Source organism: Polypterus senegalus, chromosome 3 (genome assembly GCF_016835505.1).
Source record: "Polypterus senegalus isolate Bchr_013 chromosome 3, ASM1683550v1, whole genome shotgun sequence".
Taxonomy (NCBI): Eukaryota; Metazoa; Chordata; class Cladistia; order Polypteriformes; family Polypteridae; genus Polypterus; species Polypterus senegalus.
The window spans coordinates 158,013,572-158,028,959 of record NC_053156.1 but is presented as its reverse complement, the minus strand read 5'-3'; the positions used below and the strand labels follow the sequence as shown (position 1 = coordinate 158,028,959).

At 35.1% G+C, this 15,388-nt stretch overlaps 1 protein-coding gene across 2 annotated transcripts in view; it reads right to left on the bottom strand.

Annotated features, from left to right (window-relative positions):
• LOC120525654 (trifunctional enzyme subunit alpha, mitochondrial-like) overlaps nucleotides 1-15,388 on the bottom strand; it is a 42,657-nt gene that overhangs the window by 24,520 nt on the left and 2,749 nt on the right. Inside the window, exons 2-8 of one of the 2 annotated variants that reach the window (XM_039748127.1) lie at nucleotides 14,022-14,063; nucleotides 13,866-13,936; nucleotides 13,269-13,402; nucleotides 9,234-9,372; nucleotides 5,186-5,305; nucleotides 1,838-1,940; nucleotides 1,124-1,246 (exon numbers count right to left, since the gene is read on the bottom strand). In XM_039748127.1, the coding sequence (XP_039604061.1) occupies nucleotides 1,124-1,246; nucleotides 1,838-1,940; nucleotides 5,186-5,305; nucleotides 9,234-9,372; nucleotides 13,269-13,402; nucleotides 13,866-13,936; nucleotides 14,022-14,063 (732 nt within the window). The remainder of the gene's footprint in view (nucleotides 1-1,123; nucleotides 1,247-1,837; nucleotides 1,941-5,185; nucleotides 5,306-9,233; nucleotides 9,373-13,268; nucleotides 13,403-13,865; nucleotides 13,937-14,021; nucleotides 14,064-15,388) is intronic. The other variant, XM_039748128.1, reaches the window with a different exon arrangement.

The window sequence follows — 15,388 nt, the reverse complement described above, 5'->3', positions numbered from 1 at the left end:
GGCGTTAGAGATATACATACATTTAAACACATACAAATACACAAAAATATCTATAGATCACTATCACTATATATGCATAATATCCTTTTATTTAGTAGATGTAAGAGTGTGTGTGTCCATCCAGTTGCTAGGACTCGGTTATTCCAAAAAACTATGTATCACAAACATTAACACTGCTTTTACGAATCCCATACCAAATGGCATAACAAAAAACACATTAATATAATATATGTTATATAATTTCTGTTATGTGAAATGTGCACAGTTAGAAAAAGGGAAAAAGTACTGCACAGTGTTGACAGCTGCTTTGGCAGACCGGGGTTGTGTCACATGTGGCAATAATTCTGAGGTGAAAAAGTAGCTTAACAAGTTTAATAAGTGCAAAGCCAACACTATTGCCTTCTTGCATATCATTAATAATACAATACCAATGTGCGATCAATGATAAGCGCTTTCTGAATTAAAAAAAAAAAAAAAAAAAATGCACTGAAAATTAACTTGGTAAGCCAAACCATGATTGGACAGAATAAAGGTTTGATGGCAAAGATGTCTTTCAGAATGTGATAAGAAGAGGACAGGACAGTACTTTTGAGTGAGTAAAGATGCTTTTTTTTAGAAATTAATTCAGGCTTTTTATCTTTAAATCAATTTTAAATCACCTCTGCAACTTTCTCAAATACTACTTTAATACGGAATACTGCGGACATCTTTTTTACACCAACACCACCAGAGACTGTATGCAGCTTGTTCAGCAGTAAGCAGCTCAAGTGAATTAAATATTAGCCCCAATTTAAAAAAATAAACACAAATACTGTATACAGAAAAGTACTTGGATTACATAGTACTTCCGACACATCTGAATAACAAATGGCTCTACAAGTGAGACTCACTGAGTTGGAAAATTTCCCGGGCAAAGCATGGTAACACAACATGAGTTGCATGAAAACTCTGAACTAAATTTTCCATCCAAATACGGACTTCTAAAAATGTAATTTGCCAGCAAATGTTTAAAACACAAGCACCATATATAATCATCTAATAAAATGTTAAATTAACCATATATACTTTAAAACATATGGTGTGACTTACATAAAACAAAGTTTCAACTAAAATAAATACATACTTTGAACAAACCCCTTTTCCTTTTTGAGAGAAATTTTTTTATTTACAATTCCTCTTGCACATTCAATAGCAACTTCCTCAAGATATTCAATTGTTCTCTCTTCTGGGCTTTTTAAGCCAGGGCCTTAAATGCAAAAAATATATTTATTTACATTATATATAGTAAAACCGGTAACATACATTAATATAGCATAACAAAAAGAAAATTATGAAATACATTTACTAAATTCATAAAACTGTTAAAATTCTCTCTATCTGCACTAAACTCCTTTTGGCCAGTATCAGACTGTGAATGTTTGACAAAAGCATCCCATCATAATTTGCTACAAAGCCATTGAAATATAACCGGTTTGTACACTGTATACCTTTTGCACTTCTTTGTCCCCCTTAGTACACTTGTTTAACATAAAATTATTTTACTGAGCATACACAAATACTAATAATTTATATATAAACTTCTCTACCCCCAATCATACATTATACTTTCAGCCTTTTAAATATACTTAGTTCCTGGAATTAATGAAGTCTTAACTTCTGCATAATTGAAATATTGGATTGCAAAAGTGTTCCAGAAATTAAAAAGGTTAACACTATAAAATGGACCAGATTTGTGTGCCTTTTAAATGTTTCTAGCTTAAACAAATTTGCAACTTGGAAGGTGACGACTAATGTGCCAAATTCTAAAAACAAGACAAAAAAGATCAAACAACTTCACCCAATGGATCCACAAGTACATCAACAAGTCCCATTTTTTTGGCTTTGTCAGCCCTAATGTTTTTTCCTGTAAGCATCATGTCAAAAGCAGAAGGGAGGCCAACCTATAAAATATAAACAAAAAAAATTAAAACTGAGAAAAATGAGACATATTTAAGTATGGTATTTTAAAAGCACATTAAAATTACATAGGGTAGTCAATTATCTAAAACAGAAATAAAACAAAAAAGTGTTTCATATTTTTTTATTGTTTTATAATGTGCCAAAATGGGTCGGTTGGGATTGGCTCCAGCAGATCCCCGTGACCCTGTGATCGGATTCAGCGGGTTGGAAAATGGATGAATGGATGGGTTCTGATCTGCATCTAAGTTTTAATAATAGGTTAGAAGCAGTGAAACTAAACAAATCCTGTAATACAAACATTATTGTAAATTACGGAGACTTTCTGAGCAAATTTGTTTAAAGCAACACACCAGCTATAAAATTATTTTTTATACGTCACTTATCCCATGTACTTTGTAGTGATGACTGAGAAATTTATGTTTTCATGCAGAATGGAAAATAAAATGTCTGATATAATACAAGCCAATAGTGACCAATGATGTACAACTGCAAATGAAGTGAAAAAATATCAATGGAAAAAAGAAAAAAAAATCCCACATTACTACATATTATCCACATGCAAGTTATCCGAGTCACATATTCAAAAAATACAAAAATACAGGTTATGTAGCTTAAAATATTGTTAAATATAAACCTTTAGAGCAATCAAACATCATAAACCAGAAATTAAAGCTTCACGGGATTGCTTTTTTGAACTGAAGTCAGAAATCTTGACTGGACTATTAACTAAGCAATTCTGTGAGGCTTTAGTCTCTGGTTTATGATGTTAACTAATTTATCAGTAAGTACATATTTAACAATTTCTCTATTATGAAAAAAAATTTTGAAAGACTTGGAAGGAGACAATACGTGATCTTCTCGGAAGACAATTTGACGTCCCGTGAGAGACACTATAATGTCATGGGAGACAAGGCAGTGAGAGAAAAGGACGGCTGCTGTACAGGCTTTTAAATGATCGATGCAAAGCATGACAAGCAGAACATGTAGTTCGGCGGCAGCAGCAGCAGGAAGACAGCAACTGATCAGACCGCATTACCTCATCTTGCATTCAGCACCCCCTTGACAATTTGAGCGGCAAAGACAGGAAATGGCTGGAGCATAGCACACCCTTTAATGGGAGGGGGTGGTTGAGCAAAGTGAGCAGGGGGCTTAAAAAAGCGTTTTGCACGTTTTGACCACATGACTGGATAACTGGCATAAGGACTATATAACACAAGTAACCGGAGATTTTTTTTCAGGAAGTCATGCATAGAATTTTGGTAAGCAATCGGACTTGCTTCAAAAAATAAATAAATAAATAAATAAATAAATAAATAGGCAACTCCCATTTCTGGGTCAACTGCCAAGCTGCATGACCAACTACTTTCAAGCTTCATCTCAGAGAGATGCTATAATATTCATTGTTCTATGTTGAGAAAAGCCAAGCAAAATTACACCTTTTATTGGCTAACTAAAAAGATTATAATATGCAAGCTTTTGAGGCAACTCAGGCCCCTTCTTCAGGCAAGATGTAATCTGTTCCATGTTCTAAGTTTTATAAGTCAAAGTACCACAGCAGTACATTTTAAACCTGTGTTTGAGTATTATCCAACTGAGTACAGTGATCCCTCGCTATATCGCGCTTCGACTTTCGCGCTTCTATATGTAAGCATGTCTAAATATATATCACGGATTTTTCGCTGGTTCGCGGATTTCTGGTACATGCTTCCTCAGTTGGTTTGCCCAGTTGATTTCATACAAGGGCCGCTATTGGCGGATGGCTGAGAAGGTACCCAATCAGAGCATGTATTATGTATTAAATAAAACTCCTCAATGATATACGATATGCTTCCCATGCGGTGCTTTGCATACTTAAAAGCTCTAACAGCACGTATTGATTTGATTGTTTGCTTTTCTCTCTCTCTGACATTCTCTGCTCCTGACACACACTCCTTTGAAGAGGAAGATATGTTTGGATTCTTTTTAATTGTGAGACGGAACTGTCATTTCTGTCTTGTCATGGATCACAGTTTAAACTTTTGACTAAAGGGTGTTATTTCATGTCTAGAGGGCTCTGATAATGTTAAAATACGTATTTAGAAGGTCGTAAACAGGTTTTCTATGCTCTAACTGCGAAAATATTCGATTTATAAATAAAGAATCCTACTTTGCGGAAATTCATTTATTGCGGTAGAGTCTGGAACGGATGAACTGCGATAAACGAGGCTTTACTGTAAAACACTAGATACAATTTATATTCTTTCCTAATAGTTTAAACACTTGACCATGATGATGTAATCATACGCTCAATAAAAATTACTTTTGTTTGTTCTGAATGTCTTCATTAGTAGTCAAGTCCAAAATGAAAATCAACTCAAATTTAAGAAGCCTTTTATATAGAAGCTACAGTACCTAAATGTTCACAATCCTTCTACTCAGAATTAAACAAGCCAAAACTGCTTGCAAGATCCTGAAGAGCACTCAAATCACTTCCGAAAGCCTGCTGACAAAAGATTACTGGGTCTTCTACCCGCTACAACATATTGGCCAATATCTGAAAGACTGAATATTACATAAAAGCACCAGAGTACACAAGCATGGAGAGTTTTGTTTGCTGCCTTCAACAGAAAAACAAACAATCTAAGTGAGGACACAAACACCATAGTTTGTATAACGGATCCCCTACACTCAAAACAGTAATATCTGGCTCCACAGCACTCACTATATATAAATGTAACTCGCATTGGGCTTTCTACCTCTAGCATCAATTCATGTTCCTTGACGGCCAAAGAGATTACATGCAATTTTTCTGTCAAAGTTAATCTGTGGACATATATATCATGTGTAAGCTTTTAACTCTCACCCGTCCAAAAAGGCCATGCAATACAGACCACTGTGAACAACATTCCCAGACCTAGCTATTGATAGTTTGCAAATGCCAATACTGATCTCTGTGGATAATTCTTTGCTTGAGAGTCACCTATTTAACAAGTGAAACTACTAAGGCACAAGGAATACAACTCATACTTACTATGACAAAGTGGTGCTTACATGACAAAGTATATGACACTAAAATATTCATATATAGAGAGAGAGATAGAGAGAGAGATAGAGAGAGAGATAGAGAGAGAGATAGAGAGAGAGAGAGAGAGAGATAGAGATAGATAGAGATAGATAGAGAGATAGATAGATATACACACACACACACATACATACAAAAAATAGAACATCATGGCAAAACACATACCATTTTTGGCAGTCTCTGTGTACCACCAGCCCCTGGAAGCAGCCCTAGCAGAACTTCAGGTGTAGCCAGGACAGTTTTCTTGTCTTTTGTTGCCACTCTGTACTGACAAGCAAGAGCAACCTGATAAACAGAAGAAAAAAAAATTACAATACTGTGAACAATATTCAGTGCAGAAAAAGAGAATATACAATCCATTAGAACTGGGTTTAGAAAAACTAGATTTTTTTTTTCTTCAAATCAATCTTCATTTTCACAATCAATTCATAAAAGCCCAATTTTTTTTTTCTTTTAATATAAGCCATGTAACTGTGTGACCCCATTAGGCTTGCATAGCCAGCCTCGCGCAACGAGATCTGACAGTCACAAAATATGGAGCTAAACTGAATGTGCCATCAAGGCTAAAGGTTGAAGTCTGGATGCATTTCACATCTGAAAAATATAAAGACAGTGAAGAGCTGGATAAAAGCAAAGTAATATGCAATATGTGAAAAATGGAAGTGAAATACTGCGGCAATTTGGTTTTGTTAAATTTGACTTGCTTGTATGGAATGTTACTTGATTTTAATAAAAGCAATAAAATGTTAAAAAAAAAAAATACTGCATAAATACCACAAATCTCTTGACATTTTTACCGATTCCACATCTTTATGGTGTCTAGTTAAGTGATTTCAATCTGAAATAAACTCCACTGGGAAGGCATTTGTGTTTACGATTGCAACCCAGTTCTACACAAGTTGAAAAAAAATAACAGTCTGTGACAACTTTCATGTGCAAAGATATATGTCCAAACAGCGTTGCTGAAAACAATGGTTTTCGAAAACTCATTATACACTAGAACCATGCTGCATTTTACCAACACGTAAATATTTCAGTGAAATGGCAATCCCAAACCTGTATGTAGATGTGACACACGGAGTCACAAATTTACTTGAGTCAACACAGAGAGTCACCCTAACTTGTGACTGCTGGACAATAGATTCATACATAACAATTACTTTTCACTAGGTCAATGATGACTGAAATCTCATGTTTTACAGAGTAGGGCAGCTGAAACCAGCCACGCACAACTCCACAGTGATAAACCTCAAGACTGCTGTATAAAACAAATTAAATTCAAGGTATGCTTACTTAAAGTGTGCATGTAACTGTGTATGCAGTTTCTTATAATACTACAATATAACATTATAATAATTAGTATAATACAATAGTTATGTAATAGTAATTTAATATTTATAAGCTATGCAACAATAGCATTATAGTAAAATAGTTTTTATAAATTAAAAGGATTTAAATATGGGTATGTGAAATCTCTTAAGATACAAGGCCCTGAAGGACATTCTTTATATAGCATCAGCATTAAGATCCTTGCTTTAAGGCCCTTCATTTGTGTGATGAGATATTCTCTAGACTAATGACTGGAGCTGCTGGTCCAGAACAAATGAAAGCATCTAACGTAAGATATAGAAGAACAGAAATAACTGATTGTTCCTGTATATTACAGGCTTTGAATATAAATTCTAAATAGTCTTTTTCCCTTTGTATTAGCAATATTAAACAATACCCTAGTGTGTTCCCAATTAAGTTTATTTCTGAAGATTTTCAACAGCAAGAATCTGATTGTCATGGAGCTGAGAAAACTATAAATGTACAGCAGGAGGACAATTCCCTTCGACCTTTTGAAGTGGATGATGCCTCTTCTCTATGGCATCACAGAAAAACTCCAACTGAAAAGGCACAGGAAGTGATCAAAAACAAGAAAGTACAACATGTTCCACTCTCTGATAATCCAATGACATGGTGAAGGGTGCATGCAGGTAATTATCTCCTTTTATCTCATCAAGCAAAACTGTATTTTTGTATCCCAGGGACCACTGTTCCTTCTGAAAGGGTTTTAACTGCTGGCGAAAATGTTTACTGCATAAAGGAGCTGCCACACTCCACATTTTTCTTGCAGAAAGATCTTAGTCTAAGAGAAATGAGATAGTAGTCATGAAGGGGGCTTAGTGTCATTAACATTACAGTATTCACTTCAGAGGTTTTAAGGACTGTTTACAAGACCTGTTTTCTTGTACTATTTTGAAAGAAGAGACTCAGTTGCTGAATAATGGAATATTTCTGAATCAGTTTCTGATTGTTTCTTGTTTACATTTTAGTATATGCTTGTTTGTATCTTCGTCATTTCACTGTATTAATTTTATTTAGTATGTATCCCATCCCATGCTAAATAAAAAGTTAATCAATTGAGCTGCATTGGGGTGAATTCTTAACACAAATATTTTTAATAATGTACCTGGTTATACTGTATAGACTGTTCCTTGTTCAATTTACAATTAGTTCTCCGAGAATCCTTTCCTATCCAAGCCAAATTTGTATTGTAAATAAAACACACCCAATGAAATCGATATTGATTTAGATCAGAAACCTTGTGGGACTTTGTGAACTGGAATTGAATCAATTCATGAAAACAGCATCATTACCCTAAAATCCAGGCAGCATTACCAAGAAAGGAATATTAATTGAATTGACCCTGGGCTTTATGTGAAAATTAATAAAATTATTTAAACAGGTTTAAGTAAAATAAGGAATCAAATTTAACACGGACTAAAATTTCAGACTAACAAAACTACAGAAATAAGTGAATGAAAAAAAATCATTCAGTTTATAGTTTTTTTTCCTAAGCTTAAAGGAATAAGTCACATAAAAAAAAAGTTTACAAAAATGTAGTGAGTAACAGTTCTTCATCAAAACCTGAGATTAAAAGAAACAACAAAATTCCTGATACAAAGGGTACCCAAATTAAACCCACAACAAATAATACCAACATACCCATTAATTTCAAATTACGTGTGTTGCATAATTTTAATATCAGGTATATAGGCATATACCCACAAAATTCTAAACACAGGTATTTTCTCCAAAATATTGTTAACTAAGAGCTCAAGTTTGAGCCAAGTGAGACATGATTGTTGTGTTACAATACTTTACTTCCAAGATGCACAGCTTGCATATAGCTTCGCTTTTATTCAGTTGTTCTTTACCGAAGCACAGCTTAAACCCATAGTACGTCCACAGATCTGATTTAAGTGTTGAATGCACGGATTTCAGTTGAGGAGGTCACAACATTTTATGTGAGGTAGTAAAGTATGCATTAGAAACATCTACTGGATCAAACATCAAAAATGAAGATAAGCAAAAATTTACATATAGAACAGGATAGTAGATCAATATCAATTATTAAAGTCTCAAGTCTGAATTGATAAATTAAAAACTGATATTTTTACCAAGGCCTAACCGCCAAGGAGCTATTACTGGGTAGGACTCATGATCAATAAATGGAGGGAGAGAATCTTAAATTCAAATACTCAATTTTATTTGAATATGCGTTATCATCATACATGAGGACTTTTTCAGAAATGGTTTATTTAACGAGGAGGCACGGTGGTGCAGTGGGTAGCATTGCTGCCTCGCAGTCAGAAGACACGGGTTCGCTTCCCGGGTCCTCCGTGCGTGGAGTTTGCATGTTCTCAACGTGTCTGCGTGGGTTTTTTCTGGGTACTCCGGTTTCTTCCCACAGTCCAAAGACATGCAGGTTAAGTGCATTGGTGATTCTAAATTGTCCCTAGTGTGTGCGCCTTGAGGTGGGCTGGCGCCCTGCCTGTTGGCTGGGATTGGCTCCAGCAGACCCCCGTGACCCTGTAGTTAGGATAATGGATGGATGGGCTTATTTAACAGTATTCTATTAAAATATGCATTTTTGAGGCAATGTGAACATAAAAATGTCACATTTCCAGTCATACTTTATAACATCAGTAACCTGAGGATTTCTTCATATATTTTTTTTTCTTTATTGTTGCTTAGTTTAGATTTAATTTGAAGCTCACAATATTAGGAATTGTCTTTTCCCTATTCTCTGTCAAAATGAGAGTGAAGATTTTTCTTAGACAAACCTAAAAATGCAGTATAAGTAAAAGATACAAAAACTACAGATTGTTACTTCAACTGCCCAAAAAAAAAAAAATCTAAAATAGGATATATTTGCAATATGTACCTCTAATCCTCCTCCCAAACAAGACCCATTAATTGCTGCTACAATTGGTTTAGGTGACTTTTCCATCTTCTCAAACAGCTGTTGTCCTTCTCGAGACAAACGGGTAACTTCTTCGGTAGTATGGCATGCTGCGATCATGCTGCAATAGCCCATAGACAATAAGCAAAGAGTTAGCCCAATTATGTGTTCATATCCAATATTCAGCAATGCAATGTCTAACTTTTGAGAACAATGATACTCAATAAGCTCTGGAGCTTGAGTATGAAATAATCTTTCACCAACTGTCACATTACTAAGCAGCATTAACAATGTTGTTACATATCAACATTATGGTGGAGGATCAAGTTGGCATTGCTCCTTTTTCTTCACTGAGGCCCTAATTAGGCCTTTGTACAAGACTTCAGATCCATACAAACACACAGTAACGTATACATTTTCAGGTCATACCTACTCCTCTTATAACCAGAAGTAATTCTCGAACTAATAGGATAAGTTTCTCCATGGAGGATATGTACAGTATATTTCAAACAAACTGGCATTTTACATTAAGCGCTTTTTCTTTGAAAAGCACATAGTTAATCAAAATAACAATGATTTCTAGTAGACATTGAAGTACTTCAATAACAGGTGTGAATGACAGAAATTAACTTGAGATGCTTCAAATATACACAAGTCACCAGGAATATACATATCAATAGGCCAGAAAATGTGTCTTTTTCCATTAAAAACATATTAACACTTTCCATTAAAAAACATGGCTACAATCAATGTACTCTTTCTACTGTATTGTCAGTCTATAAATCAAAACAGATTAAAAGATCCCAGAATAAAACACAAATATTCTAACATCATTAAACAAACTAAGGTCAAGATACACAAGTCAGAGAAATGAAGCAAAAAACTACATGCAAAACTACCTGAAAGAAGTCAACAATCTAATCAATTACTGTCAGAAGACCAGGGGCCTCATGTATAACGCCATGCGTAGAACTCGCACTATAACATGGCGTAAGCACAAAAGCCGAAATGTGCTTACGCACAGAAAAATCCAGATGCAGGAATCTGTGCGTACTCCAACTTCCACGTTCTTCTGCTACATAAATCCCGATCAGCGTGAAAAATAACGCTCGTGCACACGCTTTATGTAACGCCCCAACTCCTCCCAGAATTATGCCTCTTTAAATATGCAAATGAATATAAATCGCCCTTAAGCTCAGCCTTCTGTGAAAAGACAATGGGAAAAGCACAGGGGAAAATATAAGAATTTCAGCGAATACCAAGTGGAGGCAAAGGAAAAACATACTATTTGTTCAAATAAACTGTGGTATAATCAACAAAAGGAAGTTGATCGAGTGGCATAGCGTGTTGGAGAAACTTGAAAGCTCACGTTCACAAAATCGCACAGTGCCAGAAATAAAAAAAGAAGTCACATATCAAAGTCGCTGTGAAAAGGCGAGTTGTAGCCCACTGTCCGAGTGTCATATGAAAGCTTATTAGGATACAGAGGAAAAAAAGGCACACAGTGGGGAAAAAGCATGAAATGTCAACTTCAATCTCGACATTTCAACTTTAATCACGTAGTTTATTTTGTCATTAAAGTAGAACATCATAAACTTCATCTTAAAATCGTTTAATTAACCAGTTTCTCAAATCACATCGTAATTAAAGTAGCATAATAAATGCTTTGTTTTGTATTTGATCTTCTATGTGCTCTGTGTGTGTGAATCACTACATTACTTGCTTCTTAAACCGGCTCTCTTCCTCCAACTGGACACAGAATCCATTACATTCATGATATTACGGCTCTCTGAATAACTAAAATACTGAGATGTATACGTGATATTTTTATGATGATAGGAGTTAAAGCACGTTATTAAACATGGCTTTCACAGCGCAGTGATTGTGTGCGATCTTCGATGAAATAATTTATTGCAGCAGTACTCAGGGGCAGCTCTAGGCTTGTGGTGGCACTGGGCAGAGGAAGAATCAGTGGCTCCTTCGCCTGCCAATGTCAGTAAGGTAGCTTATGCACGGTGGATGGCCACGTCTGTTACAGACACTGCATAGCCGCCTCGTGTTCATGACACAAGCATTTAACTTTTGCCGAAATTTGTCGCTGCATTTTTAGCTGTGTTGTTATTTTCTCTTTCCGTTTTATATTCAATATATATTGGCGTAGCTGCCACTGCAGTCCTTGCTTTTCTTTCCCCAAATACCCAATCACCACACAATCAGCTCTGTAATAGAAGTTAAGCCATCTGTAAGCTTAGCGCTGATTCTTCAAAACGTTTAAGGAACATTAAATATGTACTACGAAGATATTTCAATTATTCTATCTTTCACGACACTCCCAGTAAAGAATATAGATTATTTAAATGAAGTTAAAGTTTTATCTGTAAAATAAACATATTTTGCTGCATTTCATCTTAAAAATGATATTGTCATCATATGTAAATACACGCTTTATAAAGTGGCACAGGTTGTGTAATATTATAACTGTAGTGCAAGTTTACAGTGAGGTAATTGTACTTATAAGTACAAACAGTTCTACAAGGAGCACTTGATTGAGTGCGTTTATAGTTCTTGGGATGAAACTGTTTCTGGACTGCGAGATCCGTACAGGTAAGGCTTTGAAATGTTTTGCCGTGTCCGAGACAGCTTATGCTTAATGCCGTATACCGATAATTCTCTTTCCGATCAGCTGCTGCTGTGATTCACACTCAGATACAGTGATATAAATACACCGAGTGGTGCAGTGAGAGTAATATGAAAAAAGATGATCTGCTGTGGCAACTCCTAACGGGAGCAGTGGAAAGAAGAAGGTGCAGTTAGAGTAACAACGCTAAAGCAGTTATGGTATTTGTAATACTATGGCTATTCCCTGGACCATTATATTGTTACAAGTTCATTACAATCAGATGCATTACACTAATAAACAATATGCGGTTAGTTTCAGTGTATTTATAAAGCCGCGTCAGGAAAATAAGGATTAACCACACAGGAACAGTAGCATTGCTTTGACGCTGGGTGCCGCCAGTCTGCAAAACCGAGTGGAGAACTTGCGTACGACAAGGTATGAGGTACCGTGGAAAAGTGCATAGCTTTACGCCAAGTGTAGGTTTTATACATCACGATTTGAATGTGGAAGAGTTCTTACGCAACATTTCTGTGCGTACGCACCGTTTATACATGAGGCCCCAGCTTTGCAGGTTCATTCTTTGAGTGAACTAGAAAGAACTGTGGCAACAGACTATATCACCATAAAATGTAACCAGCCAGGTACTTGCAGAATTGGATAGAGAAAATGCACATTAGGTGGAAAACCTTTAGTATAAAAATAATAAAAGGTTAAATTATTCAAATGACAGGAAAACAATCTAAGTAACACTGTTCTTTTAACTACTTTTTACAAAGCTAACTAGTAGTTAGTGCTAATGGTAACAAAGTGTTTAGATCCAATAAAACTCAGTTACTGGGAAAAGAGAACAGTCACATTAATATCAGATGCTGTGAGGGTGTTTTTTCCCCCAAATCTTTGAGAGAAAACTAAGAAAAAACTTTTTCTTAAAGAGACTTACTAAAGCTAGGCCAAACACTCTAACAGAGCAAAGTGTTTGTCTGTGAGTCAACATTAATAAATGTGCAATAGCAGTTCTGAGGACATGAACAGCTTACAAACAGTGAAGTTAACACCCCTAGTAGATATTCAAATCAACAATCCTTAACAATAAGCTGGCTCTAAAGTGAAAGCAATTTTTAAATCATTCACTGATAATTAAAGGGAGCACAAACTCACAAAACTGTACTCTTAACATTTTGTTAGATTGAGAATTTTTTTACATTATTCATACAAACTACTTTTTTTTGTGCATTATCATCTATACAGCAGCATTGACAACACATTCTCAAAGGGACCCAAAAAAAAAAATTCAAATTGCATGTTTATAACTATGCTGCAAATATACAGTAGCTCAGGAGGCAAAAATGATATACATTTTGTGGCAGGGGAAAGCAGACCACTCTACTAATACTAACTTGATATCTGCTCCAGAAATAAAGCATCCTGGTTTTGATGAAATTAGCACTGCACTCTTGATTGCATCATTGGCCCACACTTCATTCATTACTTCTGTGAATTCTGAATTTACTTGGTTTGACAATGTGTTAACCTATAAAACAGAAGTTATTTTTAAATTAATCATTTTAAAATAATTATATATTCCTTCCAACAAACCACATTTAATAAAGTACTTTGAAGCTCACAAACCTTGAACCAAGTTAAATATAATAAACACTGGTTATGAACATTGCTGAAAAAACTTAAATAAGTTCCTGAAATATAGGCAAATTTTGAGATGATTAATCATTCTCTGTTCTGATCTGAATACATGTTTTAAAACGCATTAACAATGTAGGTGTATATTTACTTATGTAATCTTTAAATAAAAAAAAAAAAAAAGACAGGTATAGCTAAAACCTGTTGCAGCCTTGAAATATTTACTTTTTATAAACAAGATTACTTTCTCATAAACTTAAAAAAAACACAACAACAAAACAATAACAAAGAATCACCATCAAGAATGTTAAACACAAGTGATATAGTGAGAGAAAGAGCAAACCACAAATTCATACCTTGGAGTTTGGAGTATTAAATCGTATAACTGCCACATCTCCTTTGACCTCATAGTTGATATGGCTTCGGGCTAGTATAATAAAGACAACATAAGAAAAAGAATTTTTTAAATTAAATTCTGCAATATTTAAGGATGAAATAAGAAATCTGCTTACCCGTTATAGAAGAAGAAAGCATAATGTTGCGACATGTGAAACCTAGAAAAGTAGAAAAGAGTTAGTGTAGCAAAAAAATAAAAAAATAAATACTACAGATCTAAAATGTAATAAACTTAAGAGTACCAAGGTGTACATGGAAAAACAACTATTAGTACTGATGAATTTACTTCTGTTTTTATGAGTTTTTCTGTTTAAGTCATTATAATGGATAATATGCAAACAACACATTTCTATAGTCTGAAGTAGTAAGGTGATGTACTGTGTTAGCTATTATGGATGCAATGAGAAGTGAAGCAAATTGACACCTTTTATTGGCTAAGTGAGCAGATTACAATATGTAAGCATTCAAGTCAGCTCAGGCACCTTCTTCAGGCAAGTTATAGTACAGAAACTGGAGTTCCCTATGCTTATATATACACTAGGAAAGAAACAGCATTCTGAGGTCTGTTACGTTTTGACTTGAAGATGACCTACTTAAAGGTTTTCGAATGTGGTTTCTTAGTGTAAACACTGGAAACTCGAGTTTCTATACTACAACTTGACTGAAGAAGGGGCATGAGCTGCCTTGAAAGCTTGTGTATTGTAATCTGTTCAGTTAGCCAATAAAAGGTGTAATTTTGCTTCACTTATCATTATAGTCTGAAGTAAAACAGAAAAGGCACTGTTGTTGGCAACACTGCCTCATGGAGCCAATATCCTGGGTGTGATTTCCACATCCAGCTCTTGCTTCTATATAGCCTGCACCTTCTCCCTTGCATCTGTGTGACTTTTCATCACAACTCCAGTTTTCCTCCCTCTCTCAGCTATACTTCCCAGGGAGGCCTTTGGTCTCCTCCACAAATCACCTCCATTACACTCCTTTCCACTCTTTTCCAGTCTCTGGTTCTCATTTTCATAAGATATTCTACCAGCATTCCTCACACATGTCCAAAGTCTTTTTATTTGGCATCTGCAGACTACACAATGGTCCCTATGTTAAACTGCCTCCTTGGCCAGGACTGTTTTCTGTTTTTAGTCTGTAGCTGCTGGGTTAGGTATATATAGCATTTGGAATGATGGTTTTCAGATTTCAGATTTACTGTCCTGGTTCAGAATCTGCATTTTTATTTGCTTTGGATTTCTGTGTCAAAATTCCTTATTCAAACCTGTAACAATTTTCCCTACAGAGTCAACAGTGGGAACCCTCAAGCCATTGCTGGTATGTTTATGAATATAAATAAACAAAGCTTTAAATTTTTTACTCAAGCATACAGCATATGACCCCTCACTTATATTTAGATATTTTGACTGGACCTCAAGAAAAAAGAAAAAAAAATTGCCAATCCTAATGTAAGAAAACTTGCACTAAGATCATGACTTGGACT